This window comes from Myotis myotis, unplaced genomic scaffold (genome assembly GCF_014108235.1).
Source record: "Myotis myotis isolate mMyoMyo1 unplaced genomic scaffold, mMyoMyo1.p scaffold_m19_p_7, whole genome shotgun sequence".
In the NCBI taxonomy this organism is placed as follows: domain Eukaryota; kingdom Metazoa; phylum Chordata; class Mammalia; order Chiroptera; family Vespertilionidae; genus Myotis; species Myotis myotis.
In genome coordinates, this window is record NW_023416379.1 from 25,681,764 (window position 1) to 25,695,887 (window position 14,124).

The following is a 14,124-nucleotide window of genomic DNA, read 5'->3' on the forward strand; positions in this document are numbered from 1 at the left end:
CAGAGTGACCCCAATCACAGGTAGCGCGCGGGCCAGGCACCCAGAGAGCTGATCACTAAATGGTGAAAGCACGGGCCAGGGGATGCAGCGGGGGACGCCACACCCCGCAGGGGACTCCGCGACCCGGGCTGGGCAGCCCCAACCCCGCGCAGGGGGTGGGTGGCGCGGGGAGAACCGCGGAGAGGCCCCTCCCCGCCGCCTCCGCGCCACGGATCAGACGCTCCTGGGGGCCGAGCTGTCAACGCCCAGCGGCGAGCCAGCTCCGGACGTCCGCCTCCACCTTCCTCCAAGCCTCCCTGCCCCAGGGGCCCCCCTTGGTGGCGGGGCCAAGGGAGCGTCATTCCGCCTGGGGCCCGACCCCGCTGTCGCCGTGGCCCCGCTCAGAGCGCACCTGACCCGGGCGGGCGGGCGGGCGGGGCGCCGGGACTGACGTGGCCCGCGGCGCGGAGCGGCCGTGATTCATCCGCTGCCGCGCGGGGCCGGGTGCTGGCGAGCGCAGCGGCCGCCGGGGCGCGCACGGCCAGGCAGCGGCGTCCCCGACCGGCCTCGCGCTCCTTTCGCTGTGGGCGGCCGGGCCCCTGAGAAGGTCAAGATGGAAGAGATCCTGCGGAAGCTGCAGAAAGAAGCGTCCGGGAGCAAGTACAAAGCCATCAAAGAGAGCTGCACCTGGGCCCTGGGTAAGCGCGCGGAGCGGGATGCGGGCACGGGCGCCGCTGCTCACCCCGCCGGAGGGCCGCGGGGTCGGGGCTGACATCCCTGTACCTGGGGGGCTTTCGCCGAGCATCTGTTTTGCATGCATTTCGCGCAATTGGGAGAGTTGCCTTGGTCGGTGAATTGAGGTATGATGTGAGGATCTTGGTGCGGGTGTTGACATCTGTTCGTCTCCCTTCTGGTCTGTTTATCTCCTAAACATTAACGGGGAACCGCTGTCCTCCACGCCGGGCGGGACCCTCCTCCAGACCCCCAGCACAGTGGATCGTGGTCACCCATCACTGAGGGAGACAGGGCCACAAAGGCTGGTGCGAATCCAGGGGCCTGATTCCGAAGTGCCTGTGGGAAGAGGGAAGTTGGACCATCAACCCGGATCTCGAAACATTGTCGAATGTAATCAGGAAGGAATGGCTGTTTAATTTGATTTTCCTGGCAGAGGCCAGCTTGTTAAGTATCGTCTTTCATTTTTATTGCACATAAAATATAACATCCGGGTGGGATTGTGTTACCCTACCCCTGCAGTTCTATTGTGGTCCGCCCTTCAGACAGGTGGGATTCAGATTTGTGAGCTGTGCAGGCATTGAAGTAAGTTCCACCTGACTCAGAGCCCAGCCTCGGAGAAAGCGGAAAGACATTGCAATCAGGCGAATGTGTGTTTCCCATCTGACTCAGGTTGCAGAACTCAGCCTCCTAGAAATGGGAAAGGCATTGTAATCAGGCAAGGATGTGGGCAATCAAGATTGTCTGGATAGGAATGCAAAGAGATCAGGAACACACTTTGGGTGACGGTGATGCTTTTGAAAAAGCAAAGGCCAAAGAGAAAACAGGCAGCTCTGTGGGGTCCTGGCTTTGCCCAAGTCTGCAGGTGCTTCCTCCTTTCCCACTCCATTAAAATATGAAATGGAAATCCTTTCTCTCTCAACCAAAAACAAGCAGTGCTTGTCAAGACATTATCCTGTGCTGCAGCCTAAAAAGAGATGGAAACATTAGCATATTTCCCACTAAATGTAAAATTCTTATGGCATTTCAGGCAACTCTGTTAATTCACATATGTTGAGGGTGTGTGTACAGACATTCATAGAAACATCTTTTTTTTTTTTACACCTGCATATTTTCACAGCATTTTCTAGAATATTGTCTAGGAAGTTGATCTTGTAGTTAGAACCAGAACGTGACCATTTGTTTACTGTTAAAGAAAAATGGACCAGATAAATCAGTGAGCAGCAAGGCTCTTAAAGCCACAGGACTGTTTTTGCATTGCCATTGTCATTCAGCAGAGTGATTCAGACCTAGATTCCCAAAGGCCTCTATTGAAAGGTCACAGATGGCTGGGTAACATCGTAAAGCAGGGCCCAACTGCACTCTAAACATGCCATTCCTTGTATTCATTATTTACTTTGCTAATTTAAGCAGATTTAGATAAAAGGGAGGAGAAAAGTATTCTAGTATTTTTAATGTTTGATGCTCAGCTTCTTGTTATGTTGCGGAGATCAGGTCCTTGAAGCTACCCAGGAAGACCAGAGCTGAAGCAGGGAGCTTGTCCAAACTGAGAGCCTAGAGTCCAGCCTGACTGTAAGAATAGATGGGTTTCCTTTCTCTGGTTAGCAAGATGAGATGTGAGTGCATGAAATAGTTAAATAACAGTGCAGGGCATGCATTGTGTAGGCTGGAATGAGTAAACCAGCAACACAGATCAAAGAAGAGGGGCCTACTGTGAGGGCAAGGGTGCTGGGAGAGGGGGGATTGGTGTGACCTGGTGGGACTTTTGAAGTAGATTTGACTTGATGAATGGGTAAGCTGTGGGTTCCTTCTTTTCTTCCTTTATTTTGCAAACGTTTCTTTATTAAGCAGTGAGATATAAGGATGAATAGATGAATAAACACTTCCTCCCTATTGAACTTTGTTAGAAGGCCATGTTGGAGGGAGAATGCAGCCTAAACGAAGGCATAGAGATATGGTTTCCCTGTTCTCTTTCCTACTCCAGTCCATGTTCAACTTTTCCATCTTTTTTTTTTTTTTTACTAAAAACACTTCTCTTCAACCCCATAATTTCTTTATGATTAATGTATAAATTCCTTCGAACTCTCTTCAAGTCTAGCCCCAGCCTTCTTTCTTGTTGCTCCCCCACCAAAGGTTCAACAGAAGCTGCACTACTTTCTCCAACACGCTGTGCGTGGCATATGTCTCTGCCTTTGCTCATGCTAGTCCTTCTGCCAGGAATTCCCTTTCCAGTCTCCTAAGACCCAACTCACACAGGAAGAATTCATTCCCTGAACCCCTCAGGTGAATTGTGGCCCTCTGGCTCTAAGCCCTGCCCGCATGACTCCTCAAGCACCTGCTGCTTCGAATTATAGTTAACTGTATGCACAGCCACCCTGTAGGGGCAAAATATTGAGAAATATGTTGGGATCAAGAAACCAAAAAAACTAATTCAAACAGAATGTATTTTTAATTAAATGTCCCTTGGGAGGCTGGGGGTTGAGTTTGGTTCAGGAATTAGTGTTTCAAAGACCTTGCTCTGCTCTTTTTGAGGTAACTCACATGCTCTGCATGAGTCTCCACAGCTTTGGGCTCATGAATGATACCATTTAGACCAGTGATGGCAAACCTTTTGAGCTCGGCGTGTCAGCATTTTGAAAAACCCTAACTTAACTCTGGTGCCGTGTCACATATAGAAATTTTTTGATATTTGCAACCATAGTAAAACAAAGATTTATATTTTTGATATTTATTTCATATATTTAAATACTATTTAACAAAGAAAAATCAACCAAAAAAAATGAGTTCGCGTGTCACCTCTGACACGCATGTCATAGGTTCGCCATCACTGATTTAGACCATTTCATGAAAAGGGGGCATCAGCACACGTAAACCATCATGGGTGAGAGGGGTCATCTCTCACTTAGCCTATCATTCATGATCATCTCAAGAGAGTGGAGCATCTCCAGTCACTCCTGTTCAGTCCTTGGTTTCACTTGAAATCCCAGAGTCAGGGAAGGATGGTTTCCTCAAAACCAGATTAGGGTGCTGCTTCAGAAGGTGGGGAGTGGATGCTGGTCAACCAAATCAACAAATAGCAACAGTGTAGACGTGAGCTTCTTGAGCAAAGGGACAGGTGCTTATGCTTTTCTGTGGCTTCTGCTCCTACAATATGAGAGGCAGATGTTCAATAAATAAATCAACATGGTAATGACTTGTTTAAGTTTTATGTAATATTAATATTTTTTTCTATTTACAAGACCTATAGATGTTCATTTTAGAATACTGAAAAATATTCAAACAGTATAAAGAAAAAAATTAAAATCACCTGTAATCTCATAACCCAGAGATAACACCACATTTTAGAGTATTTCCCTTCTGCAAAGTGTGGTATTATATCTATCTATCTATATATATAAAAGTCCAGCGACCAAAATGGAGGAACAACTAGAACAACCAGAATGACTGGTGGCTATGACGTGCACTGCGGCAGCCAACTGGCCTGATCTGGGCCCCAGTTGGCCCCCTTCCGGGCTGGCCTGGCCCCCGATTGGCCCCTCAACACCCCGATTGGGGGCGGGGCCTGCTGACCAACTGCCTGCGGGCCCTCTCCCTGGCCGGCCCGATGGGCTTTCATTGGGGCAGGCCAGCCAGACCCCACCTGTGCACAAATTTGTGCACCAGGCCTCTAGTATCATATATCCTGGATTACCATTTATATTTTAACTTTAGCATTTTATGTCATTAATACATCTATGAAAATTGGTATTTTTAATAGTGGTATCATAAATGGCAAAGAACATATATGTATCTCTCATCTATTTTGAGCTATCTAGTTTGTTAGATTTTTTTTTTTTTTTTTTATCAGTGAGGAAATGGTCTGACCAGAGGGTTCAGCTTGTGGAAAGCCTGAGAGACTAGCATTCTCTTTCAAGAACTGGCAATCCTGGAAGCTTGTGAGCTGGGAATGGCAGGGTGAAGTAGAATGGCACAACATTATACTGGAAGGGACCATGCCCTTATTTTAGCAATGTTTTTACGTATATCAGGGACTCATATAGAATGGCTTTAGAAAATGGAGGAAAGGAGAAAGGAAGTTAGAGACGGAAACACCAAGTAGTGGAAGGATAGTCTATCCAGCCACCATCCTTCCCTCTATCTTCCCACTTTTCCTTCTAGCCACAGTTTCTGTTACTTTCACAGCCAAACTTCTAAAAGAGTATCGACAGTGAGTGTGTCCACATCCTGTACTCACTCTTCAACTCATTACAGTCCGACTTTCTCCTCCATCATTCCACCAGCTCTCAGTGAAGAATAACATACACAGACCTCAGTCTAGCAGACCGTCCTTTCACCCATCTTACAGGGCCTCTTGGCCATACTAAGCATACTGGGCACCCACTTTACCTGGGCCTCCATGCCCGTGTCCTACCAATCTTATCATACCTCTTGAGCTGCTCTGTCTCTTTTTCCAGCTCCTCTTCCCAGCCTAAGTGTTGGAGTTTGCAAGAATTAGCCCTGAGCCCTCGTGTCTTACTCTCAATCCTGCTGGATTGAACACATCCATCCATACCCACAGCGTCAGTTCCGTTTCTGACAATGTGATGCCCATGTTTATATCGCCAGCCCACACCTGTGCTCTGATCTCCAAACCCCAATGCAGCTACCTACTCAACATCTCTGCTTGAGGGATGGGCTCCTTATGGCTGCTCTGTGACTTCCCTCTCTCTTTCCCCTTCTTCTAGCTCTTCTAGCATTTGTAGAGTTGGGCACCATTGCACATTCTGAATTGAATATAAACCCCTCTCTCTGATGGGGAAAATCAGGACAGTTTGGTTGTTGGGTGTCAGAGCCTCCATGTGGTGTCAGAGCATCAAGTTGTCCTGGACACTGGCCCTGCTGGGCTGTGCTGACCTGTGTAGCCTTTGAGCTGCTCCCTGCCCCTGAAGCTTAGGACTTCGTTTTCTTGTTGTCCTATCTCATCTTAAGGACTGACATTCCTTTCACTTCCTCCCTTGGCCACAGCATCACTGACCCTACTGCTTCCATCTTTCTGTTTTGTGGATTGCCTTGCTCGTACCAATGTTTTGTCCCGTTGGCCACCATAGGCCCAGATCCTATCAGCGTGCTTTCACCTATTCTTACTCCTGAGTCTCAGGGAACATTTGGTGCCCATTGTTCCCTCTGCTCTCTTAGCAAGGTTGGGAGAGATGTTTCTCCTTCCCCAACGAAAGTGGCTCAAATTGACGGGGCTTGCTCGCTCTAAGCAGTGAAGAGGGCATCAACACAGGTTGAGCTAGAAAACTGAAGGCAAGTTGGAGCTATTGAAATAGAACTGCTTTTTGTTTTTTCTTGGGAGAGAATAGTGACCTTTTCATTATTTCTACAACTGGAGGCAGCAATAGTGCGAGTAATTCACAACAATGGTAAATAAAGTATCGAACATCCAAGTTGAATTCATGAGATTTGGGGTGAGCCTCCCAATCAGTATTTCTAATTATAGTGTGATTTAAAAAGGTTGAATCCACCATGTCATAAATGTGTGCAGGAATAGTGAGATATTACATAAAATGCTTTGTGAACTTGAAAGTCTCTTATGTATAAGTTATTATTGAAGGGTATTAGAACCATAGTTTCAAGGAAACAACTTTTCTTTCTCTGTCTCTATTGTAAGAATATAGAATTTTAGTCTGTTGTAACTAGATTAAATTGGCATTCTGATTCAGGTTAGGAATTGAATTATTCATTCTATGTCTCTATAGGGAAATACGTCTCTGGGGCTTTTAGGGGAGGAGTATTTTTAAATATGGACGATTTGCAGTCAGAGAATTGAGAATTGACTACTTTATAATTATAGAAATTTCTGGGGGGAAAAGAAACTAACAGTGAAATTATGACCTTAACCAATAAAGAAATTAAAGATAAAAAAGAAATGATGCACAATGCAGATTCTAACTTTGTACATATTTATTTTTAGCTGTAATTTTTCTTTTGCAGAAACCCTGGGTGGTGTGGATACCGTTGTCAAGATCCCTCCACACTTGCTGAGGTAAGGAGGCTGGAATTGTATAACATAACAATTGCCCACCGTGTTTCCCTGAAAACCCAGATAACCTCGTGGGTTTGTAGGATGATACTGCTGACTGCCGGCTTTTTTGCGCGCATGGACTGGGATATTTCATGAGGTTGGCGTGATAGGAGTGGATTGCACTGATTTCCACCTGTCTGTGGAGTAAGGGAAATCTCAAGCCAAAGGAACAAGCTATGGAAGTCAAAGATGAGAGAATAATGGTCGAGGGCAGAAATGACTATAACCGAAGTGAGGATGTGGACAATGGATAGTATCTTCTACTGTGGATTAGGAAATGGCGCCCCTCTTTGGGGGGGGCGGGGAATAGGCCTACACCATGTGGGTTGGATTCAAGCTGTCACTGGCTCCTTGGCTGGACACCATCTCACAGACTGCAGCCACAGGCAGCAGCCCTGAGACAGTGAACCTCTTTCCCTACCTTCCTCACTGCCCTCATTTTTGTAATTTCCTCTCATCACCAGAAATGCATGCCCTTTGTGGAAAATTTGGAAAGAACAAATAACAAAGTAGTTCATATTTACACAGCCTGAGGAGAACCACTGAAAACAGTTTAATGCATTTCTTAATAGGCATGTTTCCCCCCACACACATATCTTTACAAATTCATGTGAATTTTTATTTACAAATTTGTTTCCTGCTTGTTTTTATTTTTTAGTCAACATCACGTAAAGGACATTTTCTAATGTCAGTATATGTTCTTTAAATTAAAATATTGCATATTCTTCCATTATATGGCTGTTGTAAATTAATTGTGTAGTTGCTTTCTTCATATTGGACACTTGGATTGTTTCCAGATTTTCTTTGAGATTATTAAAAATATTGAGTTGTTGAGTATAATTTCTGTATTTTCAGGACACTATGATTTATTAGGTATTTTCTCTCTTTTCAAGGAGATTGAACAAGATTTATGTTTCTGTCTTTTTAAAAACTTTATTATGTCTCACGTTGATCTGCTATTGGCTGATCTATTATAAGGGAATTTATGTGTTAATCAAACTGAGTACATTTTTGTGTGCATAATGCTTCTAAATGGACAGGCGTCTGGCCGTATTTGTGCTTGGAGGCGGGGAGTGCCCGCTGGATGTTTGTGCTCACGGGAGAATGACTCTCCAAGACACAAAGCATGAGTAGTTTAGGGAGACGACCTCTGGTCCCCAACTTCTAGAGGCAACCTTTCTAAAAACTGATTTGCTTCCCAGATGATTTTGCCACATCTTCTTTTCCATCTCACCTCTTACAGTCACCCTTCCCCTGCTTGACGAAGGAGAGACACAGCTGTTACCCATCCCATCCTGACTCTGAGGTGTGCTGTCCTGGGGGACAAACCCTCTTCCCACCAACAGGGACTATGAAACTATGAGTGTTTGTGTTGGTAAAGGGGGTGGTGTAATGACCAGGGCACACATTTTGCAGGGTGGTTTTTACTTCTTGGCCGTCAGCAAAATTGAAGAAGGACTTAATCTGGTCACAAGATAATAGGTAATAATATTTTTTGATAGTCTCCATTCAGTTTTTATTTATGTAAACAAGGTTTTATACTGTTTATATCTATAAAAGTGGGGGTGAAAGGTACAAAATTGATGGTAAACCCAACCTTACTATAGCAATAAGGAATATTTATCCACAGGTGTATAAACTAATTGAGGAGAACAATATACTAGCAATATCCATTTCTTTTTTTCAATTTTTTATTTATTGATTTTAGTGAGAGAGAGAGAGAGGGGAAGGGAGATATATCTATATATCTATATCCATATCTAGAGAAACAAATGCATTTCTAATAAAATTATACTTTCTTTGCTAACTACATTAACATTTCTAATGAGTGATTATTAATATTTTTGGATCAGTTGTGAGCATTAGGAATGATAGCTGAAACCAGAAGAAAATTGAACACTTTTGGCTTTATGGAAATTTTTTAAAAATCACTCTATACATATTTTTTGTTATAGAGAAATGTAACGGGAAGATAAATGAAAGTCTCTTAAGCATTAAAACATAATCTTGAGAAAACATTCTGTGGGGAAGAGGAATGGAAATACAAGTTCAAGGAGAAAAGAGAACAATGCAGCTTTTTTCCTGTTACAGGAGAGTTTGTTCATGTATTTTTTGATGGATAAAGATGGTTTTCAAATGGGTGTGGTATTTAGATTTCATTACATTAAATAAGTGCTGTAGTTTAATTAAAATTTTTAATAATTTTAATATGCCAGAATTATAGCCTTGGCAATTAATTAAAATTATAATTAAAATTTTAAATGGTAATTTAAAACGTGTGAAAACCAAAATGTTAATATTTTCTTAAAGGCTACAAGAGCAAAAATGTTTCATGACACTGCTCTGTAGCTTGTTTCCCAGTCCAAAGAGTTGTCGAACCTACAGCGAGTCTTCTGGTCCATTGGGTGGGACTGTTCATCAGGAGACAACTGGCATTTTCCAGCTCTTGGTGTATGTGTGTGACTAGATGAGTTGGATAGAAAAACAGCCTTACTGGGCCCACGGACGTATGTTTGGTCACCTGTTTAGACATTTAGCTTTACTTTAGTCTATAGTCTTACAATATACTCCAAAGCCTGCTAGCTGTCTTATACAACCCATAGGGGGAGGCAGCAAATTGGTTGGAAGGATGCAGATGAGAAACTGTGGATGAATATATACAGGTGTCTTTCCATATCTTCACCATTAGCAGAAATTTAATTCAGAGTTTTTATTCTTTGATAAAGAGCTGGTGATGTCATCCTTGTATACAAAGGCCTGTGTATCATTATATTCCAGGTGTGCAATGAGGTCTGTCAAGCATTCATATAAAAGAATGGAACCATATGAACGAGTCAGCAGATGTGAGCCTGCACTCAGCGACTTTGTGTTGTGAGGGAGGAGGATGAAACATATATAGCTGGAAAACACTGTTATAAGGTTGCAGGTGTAAGCTTATTGTAGAATTTTATCCATTTAAGGAGGTTTCAGTTGGACTGATTTGAAATAGTTGGGAGCCTTTTAAATCCTCATTTAGTTATTGAATCAATAACTTTATTATTTCACTTTATTATCAGGAAAGTGACACAGGAAATACACTGTAATGGGCTTTTCTCCTTCTGTTGTAAATCTGTCCTTTGATTCATCTTCCCGGCACTTTTAAGCCCAGAGAGTGCTTACTCTGTCCAGTCATTATGTTGTTGTTTTTTAAAATTAAATTTATTGGGCAGTTATTATGTTTAACACACCATCTTCTTACTATTTGAGCATCTGCTCAAAAAATCTAGTCACTGTAAATATTTGCTCATGAGGAATTATTTGGATATATCAATTATTAAAAAAAATTTCTTCAATTATATTTAGTATATGAGAAAGAAACCAAATTCATAGACTATTTCTTGTGTTCTCCAGATTTTATATTCAGATTGTTTCTGTTTCTGTTGCGTAATCATCTAGAAGTGATTATTTACAGATTTTGTTGTTACAGGTTTTGGAAAGGGCTATAGGAAATAATTCAGATCACAAATACTTTTGCTGTGCAGTTTTTCTTATTGTTTTTTTTTTTGCCATTGATTGATAACTTTTCATGTTAAATTAACATTCTGATAAATAATTACTGAGACCTTTTTGATCAGTTGTGTCCAAGGAGAATGTGGAGTAGCCTTTAGCAGTGGGGATGGTAAGATCCATGTTAGAAATCAAGGGGTCCTGAAGGTCTAGTTTCTCTTTTTCTTCTCCCAACTGCTATGGACCACAAAGAGTATTCCTCTCGCCCTTTAAGATAGTGTAAGTGACAATGCTATACTGTTTCCTAACTTACATAGGAAGTTAGGAAACAGTATAGCTGTTTCTGTGTGCTATCTGCCAGCCTGTAAGCCAGCCCTAATGGTTTTCATGTTCTATTCCCTTTGATAAGGAAGACCTACAATTAGTTCTCAATTATAAAGCTTCTCCTTGTTAGCAGCCCCTGGCCTAAAAGCACTTTTAAATGATGCAGTCAATTAAGATGCGCATAACCCACCCAAGCTAGGATGTAGGGGATATTGGGCTTGAGTGATAGTTTGTGATGTGAGCAAGGTGATTAGTGTTCAAAAACCAGCCACTTATCATTCCTTTATGACAAGTAGTTGGTGTCTTTATTTTATAGCACTTGGATGGCTGTAAATGGAAGTGTTAGTTAGAAGGAAACATAACTCCATTTGGAAAAAGTATAGCAATCCAATCATGAGTTTCCTTTCTTAGGCCTCTTCCTTCCTCTTGAATGGAATGAAGGTAGGAATTCTGATGTGCTGGTTACTTTGTGCATGGTTTTCATAATTAAACTGTGCCTTGGAGGCAGTATAGGCCTGGGCTTTCTGCTTTCATTGCAAACTAGGCCTCTGAGATTTTGTTTGTATTGATGGGTTATAAAAATGGATACCAGGAGATGGCTAGAGACCTGAGCACATTGATTCATGTTGTAAATGGCTCAGTGTGGTGTTGGTATATCTCTTTTTCACCATCTAGGACTTTTCTCCTGGGGGAGGCATGGTGCAAAGACTAGCATCATATTTAGTTGCTTTTGGACGTCTTTGTTTATTCAGTATTTTATATTTTTATTTTTACTGCATATTTATGTGTAGTTGAACTGTGTATCAGTTAGTAACATTATGTAACTACACAACACCTGCTATAATATCTTTTTCAAGTTAAGGCCAATAAATTTGACGTAAGATCTCCCTTGACCTCTTTACCTATTCTAAAGTGCACTCCTCGGTTAATATGATGCATCTTAGCATGTGCAGTAGCCTGATGATTCACATTTTCCCAACTAGGACACATGAGAACATGAGCTTCCATTTTTTAAACCTTTACTATGTGCCAGGGACTCTCTTAGATGCCATACATCAGCGGTTCTCAACCTGTGGGTCGCGACCCCTTTGGCGGTCGAATGACCCTTTCACAGGGGTCGCCTAAGACCATCCTGCATATCAGATATTTACATTACGATTCATAACAGTAGCAACATTACAGTTATGAAGTAGCAACGAAAATAATTTTATGGTTGGGTCACAACATGAGGAACTGTATTTAAAGGGCCAGAAGGTTGAGAACCACTGCTATACATACTGGTCTCCATCCTGACAGCACTTCTGTGAGGCTGGGAAACACTGAGGCTCGGAGAGACCCCTCAAGTCAACCCGGGATAGAGTCAGAACTGTGGACTCTGAAGTCCCCTTCTTAACCCGTAAAGGAGTATCACCTTTCCCAATACAAATTTAACACAGAAGTTTATTTTTTCTTACTTGTAATTTATGTGCAAAACCAAGATAATATAAAGCTAAATTTCATGCAGTAAGCTATTTGATGAAAGCACCATTATTAAAAAGAATTATTGAGAAATCTGCTATATTTAGGCACTGCTGATTCATGAGTGCAACTTACTAATGTAGGAATATGGATAAGATCACCTTGTGTTGGAATAACTTTAAATGCAATTTCCAGGGAGCCAGAGCTTTTAAAAGGTGTGTTCTGTATTCAGATTTAGGGGAGAGCCATGAATTAGTAGAGCTATCGAGATTAGTGTGCACATGACTTTGCCAAGACATGACCTAAATGGACTTTTTCTGTTTGTGCAGCAGAAGGAGACCTTAGGATAAAAGAGACACTAGCCTAGAATTGATGTGAATACCCAGGGGGAAGCCTGAGCAATTATGTAATTAAATAACTAACTCTTTCCTCTCTAAGCTTATGACTGAGGGAAAAGGCTAAGGAACAGCTAACGTTAGGGAGGGTTAAGGTAAGCGAACCCGCAGAATTATCAAGAGAAGATTTTGTGCCGGCCTCATTTTTAGGCCTAAACTGTAGGAATGCATCTAGAATAGATCATATTCTGAGTAGGAGCAAACCTGCTCTAATTCTTAATTTAATGAAGTCCAAAGAGAACTGTTGTATTTCAAAGATTTTTTATCCCCTCCCTCCCCACTCCTCCCCTGAAACTAACTTCCCCATATGCTTACTTTATTTTGTAAACACCATTTTGTTTTTCTGTATTTACCAGCTGGGAGGAAAGTCCTTTAAAGACAAAGGGGGTTTTGTATGCTAATTTCAGGGACTGTTGGTAGAGAAGAAACCAAGAAAATGTTCAGCTGTGCATGGGTTGTGGCTGAAAGGGCCGAGGGAGGGGGCTGGACAGAGAGTCGCCCCCCCAAGATTGAGCTATGGGAGGGCTGCTCTGTGATTCCACAGGATCTTAACTCCAACTCTGAACTAAGCCTGGATATGGAAAACAGAGCCAGTAACATGACATTGCTGGAAAGGGGGAGGTAGGCACTCATGCATTTCAGAGATAGTAAAAATATAGATGTAATTTAGAGCCAATAGGATATTTGATTATGAAAGAAAATGATTGTTAGTTTAAGGTGTGTGTGCCCAAGCATACAGTACAGTGGACGCCTTTATAAATATTTGTTCATGATGATTGCCTTGAATGTCGGCCTCTTGAATACTCAGTCTTGAATGTTGACATCTCCATTGGAGACGTCTGCAGGGGGACCTGGGCGCTCATAGAGGAGGCAGTGGCAAGTGGGGACACAAGTGAGGTCCTGGATTTGGAGTTGGAGCCAAGCAAGCAGCGTTCTTTGTAGTGGGCCCATAGGGGGGAAATTCCACAGGTCACAAATAGACACAAATTCCCCTTCAAGAGCTACCACTTGCTGGGGGAAGTAAACAGATAATTGAAATACACTAAGTTCTGCTTCTCCCATGTATGAACGTTGGGCTCTGAGCTACTCATTTTGCTTGTCAGCTTCTATAAATGGAGATGAGCACTGGTGAGGTGCCTCTGTTTCCCCAATATGATCATTGATGGACCAGAAGATGCAGAGGAGATAGATCTAGAGCAGCGGTTCTCAACCTGTGGGTCGCGACCCCTTTGGGGGTCAAACGACCCTTTCACAGGAGTCGCCTAAGACCGTCGGAAAACACATATAAAATTACATATTGTTTTTGTGATTAATCACTATGCTTTAATTATGTTCAATTTGTAACAATGAAAATACATCCTGCATATCAGATATTTGCATTACGATTCATAACAGTAGCAAAATTACAGTTATGAAGTAGCAACGAAAATAATTTTATTTTGTGGGGGTCGCCACAACATGAGGAACTGTATTTAAAGTGTCTCGGCATTAGGAAGATTGAGAACCACTGACTTAGCATAATACCCTCAAGCCTCATCCATGTTGTCATAAATGGCAAGATCTCCATATATATATATATATATATATATATATATATATATATAAAATGTGATATTGTGATTTATAGTAAGAAATATATATATTTTGTCTTTGTTCCCATTGCTGACACAGAGCCCCTGAAAC

At 42.4% G+C, this 14,124-nt stretch overlaps 1 protein-coding gene across 4 annotated transcripts in view; it reads left to right on the plus strand.

Annotated features, from left to right (window-relative positions):
- The first annotated feature begins 432 nt into the window (after positions 1–432).
- Positions 433–14,124, plus strand: part of ARFGEF3 (ARFGEF family member 3) — a 131,019-nt gene continuing 117,327 nt past the window's right edge. For all 4 annotated transcript variants that reach the window (XR_004968743.1, XM_036316579.1, XM_036316578.1 and 1 more), the window contains exons 1-2: positions 433–677; positions 6,688–6,739. Coding sequence is in view for 3 of the 4 variants with exons in the window: in XM_036316579.1 (XP_036172472.1) it covers positions 593–677; positions 6,688–6,739 (137 nt within the window). In the remaining variant the exon portion in view is untranslated. The remainder of the gene's footprint in view (positions 678–6,687; positions 6,740–14,124) is intronic.